The 14,543-nt window shown below is 44.8% G+C and overlaps 3 protein-coding genes across 9 annotated transcripts in view; 1 reads left to right on the plus strand and 2 right to left on the minus strand.

Annotated features, from left to right (window-relative positions):
- The window catches only part of LOC117235890 (serine/threonine-protein kinase MARK2-like), a 49,475-nt gene extending 45,239 nt beyond the window's left edge, over positions 1 to 4,236 (minus strand). Inside the window, exon 1 of one of the 4 annotated variants that reach the window (XM_033498524.1) lies at positions 3,268 to 4,195. The gene's annotated coding sequence lies outside the window, so the exon portion shown is untranslated. Of the gene's footprint in view, positions 1 to 2,812; positions 2,937 to 2,998 lie in introns of those variants that run through there. The other 3 variants (XM_033498508.1, XM_033498531.1, XM_033498515.1) reach the window with 3 other exon arrangements.
- A 164-nt stretch (positions 4,237 to 4,400) lies between these two features.
- Positions 4,401 to 14,543, minus strand: part of LOC117236147 (ADP-ribose glycohydrolase MACROD2-like) — a 56,119-nt gene continuing 45,976 nt past the window's right edge. The window contains exons 1-6 of one of the 4 annotated variants that reach the window (XM_033498873.1): positions 5,926 to 6,066; positions 5,624 to 5,753; positions 5,151 to 5,408; positions 4,946 to 5,062; positions 4,681 to 4,889; positions 4,401 to 4,597 (exon numbers count right to left, since the gene is read on the minus strand). In XM_033498873.1, coding sequence (XP_033354764.1) covers positions 4,511 to 4,597; positions 4,681 to 4,889; positions 4,946 to 5,062; positions 5,151 to 5,408; positions 5,624 to 5,645 — 693 coding nt within the window. In that variant the 5' untranslated portion in view covers positions 5,646 to 5,753; positions 5,926 to 6,066 and the 3' untranslated portion in view covers positions 4,401 to 4,510. Of the gene's footprint in view, positions 4,598 to 4,680; positions 4,890 to 4,945; positions 5,063 to 5,150; positions 5,409 to 5,623; positions 5,754 to 5,823; positions 6,067 to 14,543 lie in introns of those variants that run through there. The other 3 variants (XM_033498863.1, XM_033498881.1, XM_033498889.1) reach the window with 3 other exon arrangements.
- Positions 7,101 to 11,701, plus strand: LOC117236122. Its single transcript, XM_033498814.1, has 7 exons — positions 7,101 to 7,376; positions 7,978 to 8,132; positions 8,750 to 8,938; positions 9,017 to 9,133; positions 10,076 to 10,163; positions 10,246 to 10,384; positions 10,511 to 11,701. The coding sequence occupies exons 1-7, from the start codon at positions 7,160 to 7,162 to the stop codon at positions 10,719 to 10,721; spliced, it is 1,116 nt and encodes a 371-aa protein (XP_033354705.1). The 5' UTR covers positions 7,101 to 7,159; the 3' UTR covers positions 10,722 to 11,701.

The raw sequence follows: 14,543 nt of genomic DNA on the forward strand, positions 1-14,543 counted from the left end.
ACACTCGCGCACCGATGTTCGCTCGATTACCTTCTCGTCGACACTTCCACCGTGTGTCTCCTCGGACAAAACCAACTTCTCCGCGAATCGATCGAACGGTAAGAGTCGGAAAAAATGGTCACCGAAGCGTAAATGGTGGACGGCGATAGTTTCAGTTTGATTTTTGCCAAAATTTCGATCCAACCATATGGAAGGAAATCCCTGACAACGAATACGAACGGAGGCCGGCTACACGATAGCAAAGAAAAGGAAGTTATCGATGAAATCGCGCGCCTCGCGTCAACCTTATCGAGCGTGTACGACGCGTTCGGACGTTCGAACGCGAATTTCTCGGGTGAAACAAGGTTGGCGAAAGTCGTCCCTCGCCACAGAGATTATTAGTCCGTCCTGCTCCGTTGCGAACATCAATCTCGCAAACGTCACGATACGAAACGATTCTGCGTTGCTGCGACTAATTTCGACCGGTGAATAAATTCTCCAACGTTCGCTGCAACGCACACCCTTCGTCGAGACACGAAACGCAAAGCGACACGCTTCCGCCTTTGGTCGACCACTTTACAACGGGAAAGCCACAGACCGACAGCTCCAACATATCAAATATTAAGGACGTGCGCGCGTATCTCGTGTATCCACTGCGCGTATCGTATCGGAGATAGTAACCACGCGACAAGATCTGTCAATGGGCTCGAATCCGAACGAAGGAGAAACAGGTGTTTGGAAGATAATTTTATTCGGACACCTGCGAGGCGTTTCCAGCTAATAATAGAATCAGCGAGGGCGAGCGCGAGCGAATCGTTGGTGAATCGGTAAAACGCGGTCGCGTTCATATTTACGCGAATCGAGGAGAAGTTCGATTGGGAATTTCGCGGCGAAGGGATGACGCGTGCTCTAGTAGCGTCGAAGCTTGAACCGGCTGTTGAAGTGCGCGCACGACCGTGTCTACGATCGTGACTGTACTCGTGGCCGCGGTACGAGAGATCGCGAACGCGGCAACGATTCTCTCGTTCGGTCGAAGGTGGTTTGCACTCGGAGCGTCGCGTCGGGCGAAATTAGGTTTCAGACCATCCCTATGAAGTGGGTCAGCGGTACACGCGCAGCAAGAGGTGGCCGCTACGACTACTCCGAAACTTCTCAAACCACCGGCCACCGCCGCCGCTACCGCTGCCGCTGCCACCGCCGCTCCCATCGCGATCATCTTTACACGCGAACGAAACGTTATCGTTTCGAGCCTGAGAATCTAACGAGCCGACGCGACTTACACTCAACAGAGTGAGAAAAACGCGTGCGCGTTTCCTATTTCGGCTCAGTGATTCGGTGAATCGCGAGGAAAGTTTCCCGTTTGTTTTGCTTCGCTTTGTTTCGCCTTTCCGTTAATTGTAGCGCGCTAGCCACGGACCAAGACTATTACATAAACTCGCGAACCAGGGTTCCATAACGTAATCCAAGAATAAATCGTTGGCTAACGAGTAACAACCAGCACTCGCACCCCTCTCCCTTTATATATCCTACCTACCTGTTCCCCTTCCTATCTATTTTCTTCGCTGGCTCGTTCACTAGGAAAAATAAAGTTTCAGATCGATCGAGAAAAGAACGGCAAAGAGACAAACGTGACGCTAAGCGGTGTAAACTTCGACGATAATAATACCAAGCTATTCGACAACAACCGGCGATACCTAACCGACAAACGCGCGCGTGCTCGTACGCAGAGAGATATACATACATACACACACATACGTATATAGGCACGTACATAGACAGTCGAAGTACGAGTAACGACAAAATGCCAAGCTTTTCGCGCATCGAGCGTGTTTGCCTTTTAAGAAACGGTGCGCAATCGTTTGGAGAACAATGCTCGGATATCTCGGTGATCGTGAACCGATGGTTGTGAAAGTACAGAGGGTTGTTAAAAATGATCGATGCACGGCGATATCGTTCGAACGAGTCGCGTTAAATTCCATCGGCATCGTCCGATCGATCGTCGTGATGCAACATCGGCTTGTCGTTGCAAATTGAATTCTCGCAAAATCGGTGCAAGTTCAAAACGAACGAACGAAATCGAAATAAGGAGAGAAATCGCGACGAAAAGATATTTTACGACGGACGATTGTAACAGTTTCGTACAAGACGGGGAAACGCGATGATTCACGAATGATCGAAGACATCGATAAATCGATATTATAGCCGGTGATCGTTTCCCTGAGTTGTGACGCGTCGATCGAAAAAGGTTGATAGCATCGAGAAGCGTGAGTAACTTGCGGCGAAAGGAAGAAGGGGGTCTGAGACAGGTAAAAATATATTTCGATTACGACGTGCAACACGTATGTACATATATATGTACATACATATGTTACGCGAGAGAGCGATCTTGACAACGAGTAAACGTTGGTTCGGCGACGTGACCATTTTTCCTTCGCTTTTTGCAGCCGAGTCGGTTTCACGCACTTTGACTGTTTTTTTTTTTTTTTTGGTGTGGAAACACGGTATTTCGGTGGTCGTGTATACAGCTCCGACATCGGAACGATACGTCAACGAGAAACCCGGCCCCCGGTCAGGCTCGAGGCATGCTCGTGACAGACGCGAACGAACAAAATGTGGGGTTAGGTCGGCGAACGAAAGCACGAGTAGGTGAGAGAGAAGCAGTGAGAAAATACGACGAGAGTCGGAGTCAAGGGGAAGAAGCGTTTTCCGAGTTGAGAGCCAAATCGGAGGAGACGGCAGAGAGAAGGAGAAATGGAAAAAAAAGGAAGCAACTTCTCGCGACATGGTTCGCCGGCAACTCCTTCCTCTCGAGCCTGATTTTTTTCATACTTACCACCACGTTACACGACCGTGCATATAAACGAGCGATATGGTACGCGCGAGCGCAATTTCACGTATATGTAGACGGAAACACACGCGCATGCATACACGCCAATCGTACGAACGAAACCCACACCCACTTGTACTGCTAGGTAGGACGCAACACGGGGATATATCACTAGTCCGTTAAGATACGTACGCGTCGAGATGCATATACACGCGTACGAGTACGAAAGCAGCACGCGTTTATCTAAGGTAAAGTCTCAGCGTCGAAGTCGAGGTGCACGACGAAGACAGCGGTGGAAGTGGCGGTGGCGGCGGTGACGGCAGCGGCAGCGGTGGTAGCAGCACCAGCGGCTGTAGCAGCACCAGCGATTCAAGCTTCGTCTGCCGCATGCAACGAGTCTCCGATCTGAGATCGGCGACTAACACGAGAAATACACCCGAGAGACGATGGTGATCGGGTACCTCGGAGGCCGCACATCGGTACTCGCTCGTGTATAAAGGCGTGAGTGAGTGAGCGCACGCGCTAGCTCGCTCACACGCTATTTTTCTTTCTCTTCTCTTCTCTTCCCTTCCTTTCCTTGCTCTTCTCTTCTTTTCTCTCTAGACAACGTTCCCTCTCGTTCGTTCTCTTTCCACTACGCCTCCTTTCCTATCTTTCTCTTACTCTTTCACTCTCTATCCCTCTCGTGTGCGCGTATACTCTTTCACTCGGTCGTTCTCTGTCACTCTCTTTAGATGTCCGTCAGTAACCTAGAAAGCGGTGGCGGCGGCCATTCAGGATTACGGGACTCCGTCCGTACGTCCGCCTTGTCCGACCGATCGACCGAGGGGATACAACCTATGTTTCGTTCCGATCACGAAATCCCAATATTTTAAATTCGATTCGACCGTTATGACCGTTGCGATCGATTTGACTAATTCGACGATTTTCACGCCACGAACTCGCATAAGCACATACTCCGTTTTCGACGGTCGACGACGTCGACGACGTTGCTTTCCTAACGGTGAGACGACGAAAATGCAATCTCGACCATGTGATTGACCTTAAAATCGTGAAAACTGTCCACAAAAATGACACTGTACTCCTCGAACGCAAGCACTACTCACTAGCCGCGATCTTGGTTGAGAGAACGCACCTTCGCCACGACAGATCGGCAAGAGCACTACGGAACTATGGGTGTGCTCCTTTTGCCAGCGTTCTTACGTTTAGCTCGTCGCGAAATAAATCAAAACCGAGCCGATCCTTTGATCGAGCGGCTTCGATACAAGAGATATTTACCCATTTGTGACAGATTTTCCGTACGAGACGCACCACATTAACGACCGTCCCCCACCTATTACCACATACAGACATTACCACACTTCGATTTTTCAAGATGGCGACGCACCGTCGTCGGGTCGAAACACGATGCGGATGGGCCGTAAAGTCGCGGCGCTGTAATCGTACTGATCACGGACGCTACGCGGCGGCGAACGATGCGATAACCCGCCAACATTCGAATCAGCTATATATTCTCGCGACGCGTTTCCTACCATCAACGACAGAATTCCCGAATTCGCTTCGAACGGAGGAGATGTCTAGGAAAAATATCTCGTTTTCATACTTTTCTACGAATATTATTCGACGAATGTACACTGATACAGTTTAGCTTTGTTCGTTTCGAGTTTAACCTCAAAACATGGGATACTTCTGTCAGAGAGTCGTCTAATCGATAGCAAAATATTTTTGTAACAATTCCTCGTATATGTCTTTGTCGGTTTTCAAGAATAGACAAAAGATTACTCTATCCACCTGCAATTTCAAACAGCTATCAATATCTTGACACTGTACGTCGCACTGGAACGTTGCCATATTTCATCAAAACGAAATCTTACGCTGTCTTTGTTGTCGAGTAGGAACTTCTTGACCGTTGATAAAGCCACTTTGGCTGCTGGTCTTTGAGGATATCCATAAATTCCTGTCGATATACAAGGAAAAGCAATTGCGCGCAACTCGTTTGCTTTGGCAACTGTTAAACTATTTTCGTAACACTCCTTCAACTTTTCTGGCTTTTCACCTTGCGGACCAACAGTATGGATGACATCTAAAAAGTTACACCCATGAAAATACAACCCCTGACTATGAGTTTGTCATACTAACGCTTCGCAGGCAACATATAAGCCCCAGTTATTTTTGCTTCACCGACACGACATCCTCCCAGAGTAGCGCACTCTTTCTTTAAATTTGGTCCAGCAGCTTTGTGAATAGCTCCATCGACTAGGGAATAGATATTTTACATTTCTCGATATACCGGGCTATACTTTATCGATTCTTATTTCTAGGTAATGTCCCTATGTATGAATACCTCCACCGCCGCCGAGAAGACTCGAGTTTGCTGCATTAACGATCGCGTCTATTTCGAGGGAGGTGATATCTCCTTGCCATATCGAAATTTTCTTAGCCATTTCCTCCTCGACCTTTTCGACTTTCTCGAGATTCGTTATACCGATATTTCCTTTATTTTTAGTCCAATATTCCGCCCACGTTGGAATTTGGTCCAACGTAATTACGCTCCCTTTATAATATTTTCTTTTTTCTTCTAGTGGCATGGTCAAGAATTTCTCTATTCAACAGAAATTCAATGATAATCGACGACGTTTCGTGTCGTTGTATTTCCTATCGTTTCTACCAACAGAACAAACAACCAACAGCAATCAAGTGTTTGCTCTATTTTAGAACGATATAATTTACATATCGATGTTCGCGATCGTATCGAACGATCGACAACATCAGTTTTTACGTAACTATCGAAATAAATAAAATGATCGTTTGCCTTACGTTTCTCAACTTCGAACGACATCTTCGCTTCAGGATGATTAACAGACGTAGCAAAACTCTTCTGAACTAAGAAACGTTCAACTATGGATCGAACTACGGCGGTAACTGCGAAACGATCGACGACGTTCGCCTGGAAATCAAAAATAATTCTCCTCTCACTACGCAATTCACTTGGCCCTTGATATCCCCTCGTCCCTTACTCTGAGTGTCAACATAGTCTTCCACTCGAAAAAATCGTTAACGACTTTTACCGATCATCGAATTCTACTTCCTCGAATCAAAAGTTCAAGCCAATTTCGAACCTTTGCAGCTTCGTACAGAATCCCAGTTTACACGACGAGAACTATGCCAAAGTCTTGTTTTGTTTCTATCTCGTCTGCGGTCGTGACCGGTGAAAACGTAGTTGGAGGACAATCGTTGCCGCAACGAAACTTACATAGAGACATCTGGTGGAATGCGATGCATACGTATCGTTAATTTTACAACGCGAATGCGCCATCTGTCTCCATTATCGAATACTGTATTTAAACCGACATCTCTGTCCATACATGGTTCATACGCAACATTTATTCTAATTTTCGCGTTTTAGATATATACGATAAATTCTTTCCATAGTTTACCGTTCTTTGGCCTCGTACATTACGCTCCATATACCGAGTATGCAATTAAATTTCCTTATTTTTATAATTTTCCTGAAGCTGTTTAAAATTCATCGTTCCATGGTAATAAATGCAATATAATAAAATACAAAGTTTATTATAATAGATGTAACGGTGATACGTATGGTGATTACCCACTGTGCAAAATCGCTGGATTTTACGAACGTAAGCTTATTCACGCTAGGTAAAAGTACGTCAGAACGCAACTTTAATAATCGAAAGTCAGAAGGATAATGACGTAAGTCGTAAGTAACGGTCGTCATCGTTGCGGTTCCTTTTCGAAGAAGATAGTTTATATAGATATCGAATGACGGAACAAAGATATACCGTTATTTGATATCGTTCTATTTATGGGTCAAATATCCAAGCTTTGTCAGAAAGTTCTATCAAAATAAGGATAACATAATCTTTAAACGTAATACTTTCGCGTACAGAGATTCTTGCGTACCTAGATACTTAACTTCTTTTGTCACTAGTCGTAGCTAGAGCGGAATATTTCACACGTTTGTTATTACCCAAATACTATCGATAAAGAAAACATATCGAGCTATCTGTCGATACGGGAGCATCGTTCGATTTTACTATTCCTCGTCGTTTCATTCAATGCGGTTGATGAATCATCGTTAAGTAGAAATATCTATAGATCGAAGGCGCATAAAATTAATGAAAAGCGTGCCGACGCCGACGCCGACGATGACGTTGATGCCGACGCCAATGTCGAATCCAACCACAGAGTCAACGCCAACGCTAACGCCAACGCTAACGCTAACATTCAACGTCATCAGCAACGCCACCCCGAAGAGAAATACCGAACGAACCTATATTCTTGTGCTTTATTTCACTACGTTTCTGTGTATAGGGAAAGACTTTGCAGCGCATGCTAAAAGCTCCAATTATCGATCCATCTGCGCCTGAGCTTTCGCGTTCGGCACACAAGCTTCGCGTACGTCGCCTAGGTGAAATCGTCTTACGTGCAATCGACACAACCGACCAGATCAGACTTATTTGTTTCATACTTGTCGACGTTGCGAGTACAAGCAAAGAGAAAAAGATGCCACACCGTATGGATAACACCAAGGCGATATTTATATTCTGTGAGTTTCTTCGATTAACTATCAGGCTTAGGAATAGGGCTGCTTAATCAAACTAAAAATCCAACTTTTCGATCGTGACGCAACCAATCGACTTATCGTGCTGGTTAACTATCAAGTTGCCTCGTTTTGCTTTCATCGCGTTTGCAACATTACGTTGAACATTATGTTGTAAAACCCAAGGACTTTAATTAACCGAATAGTGGGAACGAGAGTAGGGGACGTCGTGTCAGTCGAATTTCGCTGACATTTTCACGGGATTGAGATTTTCATTCCGGCGGTGCTGCATCCTTCTTGCTGTATTTTACAATTACATCGTTAATTAGCGACGTCCTGTCGAAGAATAAGATTTTAACGCGACCATCGCAAAAATAAGGGAGCAACGTTTCACCAGATGCTCCATGCGATAGCGCGCGACGTCATTTTTACGGGGCGGTTTTCATAAAGTCAACTACCCTGAATCATTCACTGGGAGTGACAGGGGTGAGAAACTTTCATTGAAAAAATCATCGACGCGCGCACCTTTCTGGGAAGGACAGTGGCAAAAGAATCACGATCAAGAAGCCTAGCTCGTCGTATCGTGACAAATGATTTTTTCTTTCAGGGTGTGTCCTGAGTACCGCGTTCAGCGTACCTAGCTCGTCGCCGACGCCGCAAAAATTGGACGACCAACTATACACGACACGTCGAACACCGAAAATTCTCATCGACTTTCCAGGTTCCAAGTCCAAGTCGAAGACTTCGCCATCTCAGACTTTGGTAAGAACACTCTGTCACAACGTGAACGAACGCAATCGCGCAAACGATGTAGCAAAATGAATTCCGCATTCCCGTAATCTGCACCAAAGTTCATTTCATCGTCACTTGCATCTAGTTTTAATAGCAGTTCTCGTCATCGATATACATACATACGTATACACGAATAGTTATCTAATCGAAGTCTTAAAGGATACGTATGTATTTGTTGCAAAACTACTATTTCCCAATCAAACGTTTTATCAGCGCTCGCGATTTTTTTGCACACGATTCCATCGTGTGACCCACGATCATGATTCTTCACCCCTTTTTTTTTTTATAAATAGCCCAAGCATAACCTGTTGCTCTTTTCATACTGTTTTCGCGAACCATACAACCGTTCGACTACGATACCTCGACTCGATTCGCCATACGATTTGCAATTTTCACAAAGTAAAGAAATAAAGCCAGCTACTATCGTGCCGGAATATACACATAGTAGATCCATGTGCGATCGATCAAACGATTTAAACGTAGAATATGACTCTTCGCGAAGCTGGTCTATATTTGTCGAGAGAAGGGGCATTTATTTTAAATCCTCTTTTTTCAAAGAATAATCTTCATATCGATGCATTTTAAAGCTGGTGGGAAATTTGAACGAAGCGAAGAGTACTACTACAATGTCCTCGGAGTCAACAACGACGCATAGATCATCTTCCGCCGAGCAACCTTTGTATCGTCTGGACGGTAATAATGGGCAAGCTTGTATTCTTCTGCAAGTAGACGCCCTGATCACCGTGAAATATCGAACGAAAAAAGGAGAGGACGAAGTAAGATAAGACAGCGTAAAGAAAATACAAGAGGAATATTGCGAGAAAAAAAGCATCGAATATTGTACTTTTTTTTAGGTGGCGAATATTTACGTTCCCACCGACGCTACCGTGACCGGCAATTGCGATAACGAAAATACAGTGACGATGTTGCTCAAGTGGGATGCGTACATACTATCATGGAGCTTCGCAAAGGTAGGTAACACATCGTTTTTCCTGCCATTTTTCTCACTATAGTCTTTTATCTTTTTCTTGGCTACTAGTTCCCTAATTATTTAAAGCCTAGAGCTTATAGGAGTCGCACCATCGTCGAACGACCTGCCAGCAGATTTCCAAATAATTTTATCCACATCTTCCTGATTCCGCCGTAACATTGAATAACCTTGAAGCGACCTTATCGTACGATAAATCGTATATAATTCGACGTAAATCGGTATCATTTTGATAAACGATCCTATGTACTATCCATCACTGGCAAAATTACTAAATTTTTAATTACTTTGAAGACATTCAGGCAAGTGGATATATCTTTACCGCGTAGGTTTACATCTAAATTTAGAAGCTTCAACCCCGTCCATAAGATGTGCACGATTGCTAACAATTACTGTTTTGTAGCGAAGTTTTTCGCAGTTTCTTTTGGCGCGTGCTAGGAGTCGTCGTTTAAACTTTTGTAATCTATACGCATTTTGCAACTGCGTTCGCGATCTAATGGGTTTGTTTCGTATGTGGAAATTAAATTAAGAAATTAAGATCATTTTAACGAAAATATCGTACTTCAGGGAAGCTAGGTTTTTAAGGCGATAAACTAATTTGTCTGGACAAGTAGACGCGTAATAATCTTCTTTCCTTTAGTTATACGCTTAGTTATTATACACGGGCCATTCCTAGAAACGGTCGAGGTCACGAATGTTGCGTTACCCTCTCTCTCGTACAAATCGATACGCGACCAACCCTTTTTCCTCCTTCCATTTTTCTGCGATTCTATTCTTTCGGGGTTTTTCATCCGTGCGCGACGATTTTCGATTTCCGTTAATGACGTTACATCGTCCGAAAAATTCATCGTTCATCCTCCGATCGAAATTGAACCGATTCCGAAGACGACGGTGAAATAACGGAGCAAACGAATTGTTTTTTCAGACACCCGGTGGTGAACGTTGGTACGTGGAGAAGATCGAACTAACGTACAACTCGAGCGATCGACACTTCTTAAATATCGATCAACCAAGTAAGTCGATTGGAGCGGAAGGCTCGTCGCGCGAGATGTTCGTTTCCCCGATCAGATAATCACGAATCATTTTTCTTTCAAGACAAAACGATTAGATTGAGTACCGGACAAAAGCACAGCTCCATGCTGTTCCCGACACCGGTTGGAAAGTCGTACGCTTGCAGCGAAGAAACGGAAGTTCAATTGACCGATGGGAAAAATCACGCCATAGTGCTCCTCAGGTATTAACAAATATCAAGAGCAAAAATTAATCTTAGGACATTCTGCTTAGAGTATAGAGAATCGTGTTAATAATTAAGCTGGCGATAGTTAATAATCGGCGGATGGATTTTTATTCGAAATTTCAGGGACATGAAGCTGCAGCCGTTCAAATTCAAGAACAACGAGTTTGCTGTGGAATTCTCGTGCACGTCGTTGAGCGCGCGCGGATTTCGGGACGAAACAGCGCCTGTCGCGGTTGGTTCGACGTTGGCTGCTGCCGTTCTACTTACTATCACCGGCTATGCGGCCTATCGTTACTTCAAAGTGAAGAAAGTCAAATACGACACTATGGAGTAAAAGCTTTCCGGGGGACGCTGCCTAAGGCGATGCAACACTTGGAGAACGACCAATCTTTTCTACGAGATGCTCTTCTCTGTGGTCGCGTAATCGTCGCTGTCGTCGACGACGTGATACGATATTGTCTTGGTCCACCTTGATACAACAATTCATCGATGCAAACGTTCCTTCCAGAATCCGGAGTTACGTTCGTTCGAAACTTCTATCCCGACAGTACACCAACGTCAACATTTTATCCATGTTCCCTGAACCTTTGTAAATCATTATTCGCGTCGAACTGTCCTATTCAGAGTTAACGACGTCAATCGGAAGAAAAAGAAAACATCCGTGCGGTTATGATTGTCCAATTCGTGAAACGCGTTCTTCGCCATCCGTTTGCAACTCGTATCGACGCGTAGACGTCAAACGAAACTTCATTGGTTCGTACTTTTAGGTCGGTCGCAAACGGCTACAACTTGTCTCCGTAAAAGTCGTTGGTTGCGAAGAAGATCGATCGGGACGGATCGAAGCAATCAACGAGCAACGTTCGGGATAATTATTAATTAGAATACACCGTGTTCGTGTTAAATTCGTGTTCGCGAGCTCCGATGGTTGTATCGATAGATTTACAATTTGGTAGATATCGGTCCGTTTCTCCCTGTCGTGGATAACGCGGATTAATAAACATCGTCTACGTAGGAGGGAATACTCGGAAGACTACGTCGTTCGAGAGATACACCATTCTCTTTCTCACAAATCGTATACTTGAACTAAAATGTTTGTATCGTGTTTCGTACTTTTTATCGATAGCTAGCTGCGACGCGAGTCGCGAGGAATCTCTTATACATAATTCTAACGTATAGCGAGCGATCTCGAAGCGGATTGATCTTTTCTACGTTACGATGTCCGTTTGTACGCGTGTCGAGTTGATGCCGTTTGCTTCCGATGATTTGTGAAATCCTTCGCTTCGGTAATTTATATCATAAAACGATAAAAAAAAATAGAGAGAGAGAGAGAGAGAGAGAGAGAGAGAGGGAGAGAGAGAGTGTGAGAGAATCGTCGATTTCCTCGAAATTCCGAGGAAGGAAAGCCCTGATTGGCAGCTGAGAGTAGATTCGTTAGGAAAACGAATAGCATAGACGAGCACAGTTCTACCGCGGTGATACTCAGATCATTCGGCATCGTTCGACGATTTCAGATTGCTAGTTTTAAGCTTTCGTCATTTCTTCCGTTTTCAAATGTACATAGTATTTAACAGCGTCGTCGTAAACGTATCGTGTCGCAAATGACAAGACTCAAATACGACGTTTAATTTCATGTAAACGGCCGAATAAACGGTAGATTCTACTTCGTCGAGTAGAAATCGTTTCGCTGTTTTATTTTAAGCGCGTTTGAAATAAACCAGCGAGACAAAAATCGCGCGATTTACGAATCGTGGATCGGCGTGTGGCATTTGCATTTTATATGTGTAACGATCGCTAGATTAAGTCGTTTCGTTTTTATCTTCTAATTCTCGATGTAATATATCGTGTAAATATATTAGGACGCGATCGGCGAAGCTCCCTGTATAGAAAGCCCAACGTTTCCAACGAGAGAGAAAGAGAGAGAGAGAGAGAGAGAGAGAGAGAGAGAAGCACAGCTACCTACGTTGCTCGAGGGAAATTCAACGTTAACGCGTAACAAATCGCGTCCCGATTAATTATCCGTATCGTTTGTCCGATCCGTCTTCTTATCCTTCGCATCTTCTTTTTCCATCGTTCGCGAAACGAAACCGCGACGCGATTCGCAAACTTTGGCGAACGCGTCGAGTTTTCGCCTACCTTAAGTCTGTTCAAATTCGTTACTAATCTAAAGTAACATTCGTTACTACTCTATAGCGTATGGATAGACCATTGTTACGTATAAATACATATCTTAACGCGTAAACTTATCCCCGAGACGATCGAGCGAAAGAATCGACGGTGAGCCGTCGTGCTTTGGGAACAGGCGAGGCGAATAAGCGAATACACGTGGTCGTCGATCTTTAATCAACGATATTGTAAAGGTTTTCGCTATGTGCGAGTATGGAGAAGGTAGAAAAACGAAGCTTGACGAGACAATTGAAGGGGAAGGATATCGAATCGAACCGGCCGATCGACGACTCGATCCCAAACGTCGTACTTAAACGTAATCTGTACGCGTGCGTATATGTTTACGCGTGTTTCGCAGGAATAATATTACAATTAGGGATATGTGCGTAACACGAACCTCTGTCTTCCAAGCGTGTATTAAAGTTAAACTTTTGTGTGTATATACCTATATATATATACACGCATAGAATACGTGTACATTTATATATACACACGTATTGCACATGTATATGCATATATTTATGAACATTTACACACACGTATGTTATATACACTACCATACATACACAGACAGACACACGCGTACACAGAGAAAAAATGTATTTGAAGAACGAAGGAGAGATATTATGGTTATCGCGTATCTCACTTATCGGCATACATATCTAATAAAATTGAAGGTGAAAATTAACGTGGTAACGATCGATTCGCGATGTTTCGTCTATAGAACGGAGAAACGTGTCTTCTTTTTCACGTAACTGGAGAAATTCGAAGGACGTGCGTCTCGAATCGAGGATATTCTGTATAGGGTGGCGTGTGATGTCCGTTTGAATTTTTCGATACAATACGATTAGTTAGAATACGCCGGCATTGTTGATACGCAAAAATATGGTCTAGATGTAATTATAAAAATGTATTTTTGTGCTAAAGTCAATCTTATTATAAACATTATCGATAGATAGCGGTCGATTGAAGCGGTAGCTCGATGCCTGTGACTTTCACAGTTTCCCGTTACGAGGCGTTAGCAACGACGCGACGCGACGCGACGCGACGCGACGCGGCCCGGCGCGGCGTAGCGTCGCATCGGCCAGCAATAAAACACACACATAGCAGGGGTTGTAAAGTACTTACGTTTATGGAAATGAGATTACAGAGCAGGATACAAAGGTGAAACGAAGGCGCGAGGCCGCGGAAAACTTCGATGGAACGAGATGGAACCAACGAATCTCGTATTGCTTGACATACTATGCGTACGCGGCGAGCTTCGAGCCTCGTAAGAATCGATGTAACGAGCGGTACACGAGAAACAATGCGAAACGACGAGTTACGTGGTTAGCGCGCGTCAAACAGAATTGTATCATGTCGATCAAAAAATAAAGGCTGTTATACAAGTTTGTTTGTTGCGTGTTCGATTAACCGGAAATTTGTCGGCAAGGTGTCGACGAACAGCCAGAGACGATTAGACGGAGGGCAGAATTTGCACGTGGACCGTAGGTAAGTACGTAGGTGTGGATGGGAAGAGAAAGGAAGAGAGAGAAGGGGATCGAGCGACGTAATAATTTCGGCTGGTAGTCCGTGGAGGAGGGCGTGAAAAGCGCAGTCGAGCAGGCTTACGTCGGTCTCGTCGTCGTGCGGGGAGTCCCCCGGGGTTTGCGCAACGCGGGGCACAGTTGTCGATACAGTTCATTGTCGCAATGTCCATTGAAATCTCCGCGACAATAGGTGGAGCAGGCTGATCGCATTGTCGTCCGCGTACATCTCGAATCCCTCTGGCTGGCTGGCTGGTTGGTTGGCTGGTTGGCTGGCTGGGCTGGCTGGCTGGTTGAAGCCAGGGCCGATCTTTCGGAAAGATCGGGTCGGTAAGGAAAGGTTACGTCCCTTAATCTCTCGGATCTTACGCGGCCTTCCAGTTTTGCTCGTTCGTCGGTCGTAAAAAGTATTTTCTCGAACGATGAAAATCGTTTGCGGAGGATGACGCGACAACGCGTAACAACGG

The sequence above is a fragment of the Bombus vosnesenskii genome, unplaced genomic scaffold (assembly GCF_011952255.1).
Source record: "Bombus vosnesenskii isolate JDL3184/JDL3185 unplaced genomic scaffold, Bvos_JDL3184-5_v1.1 scf7180000013264, whole genome shotgun sequence".
NCBI lineage: Eukaryota > Metazoa > Arthropoda > Insecta > Hymenoptera > Apidae > Bombus > Bombus vosnesenskii.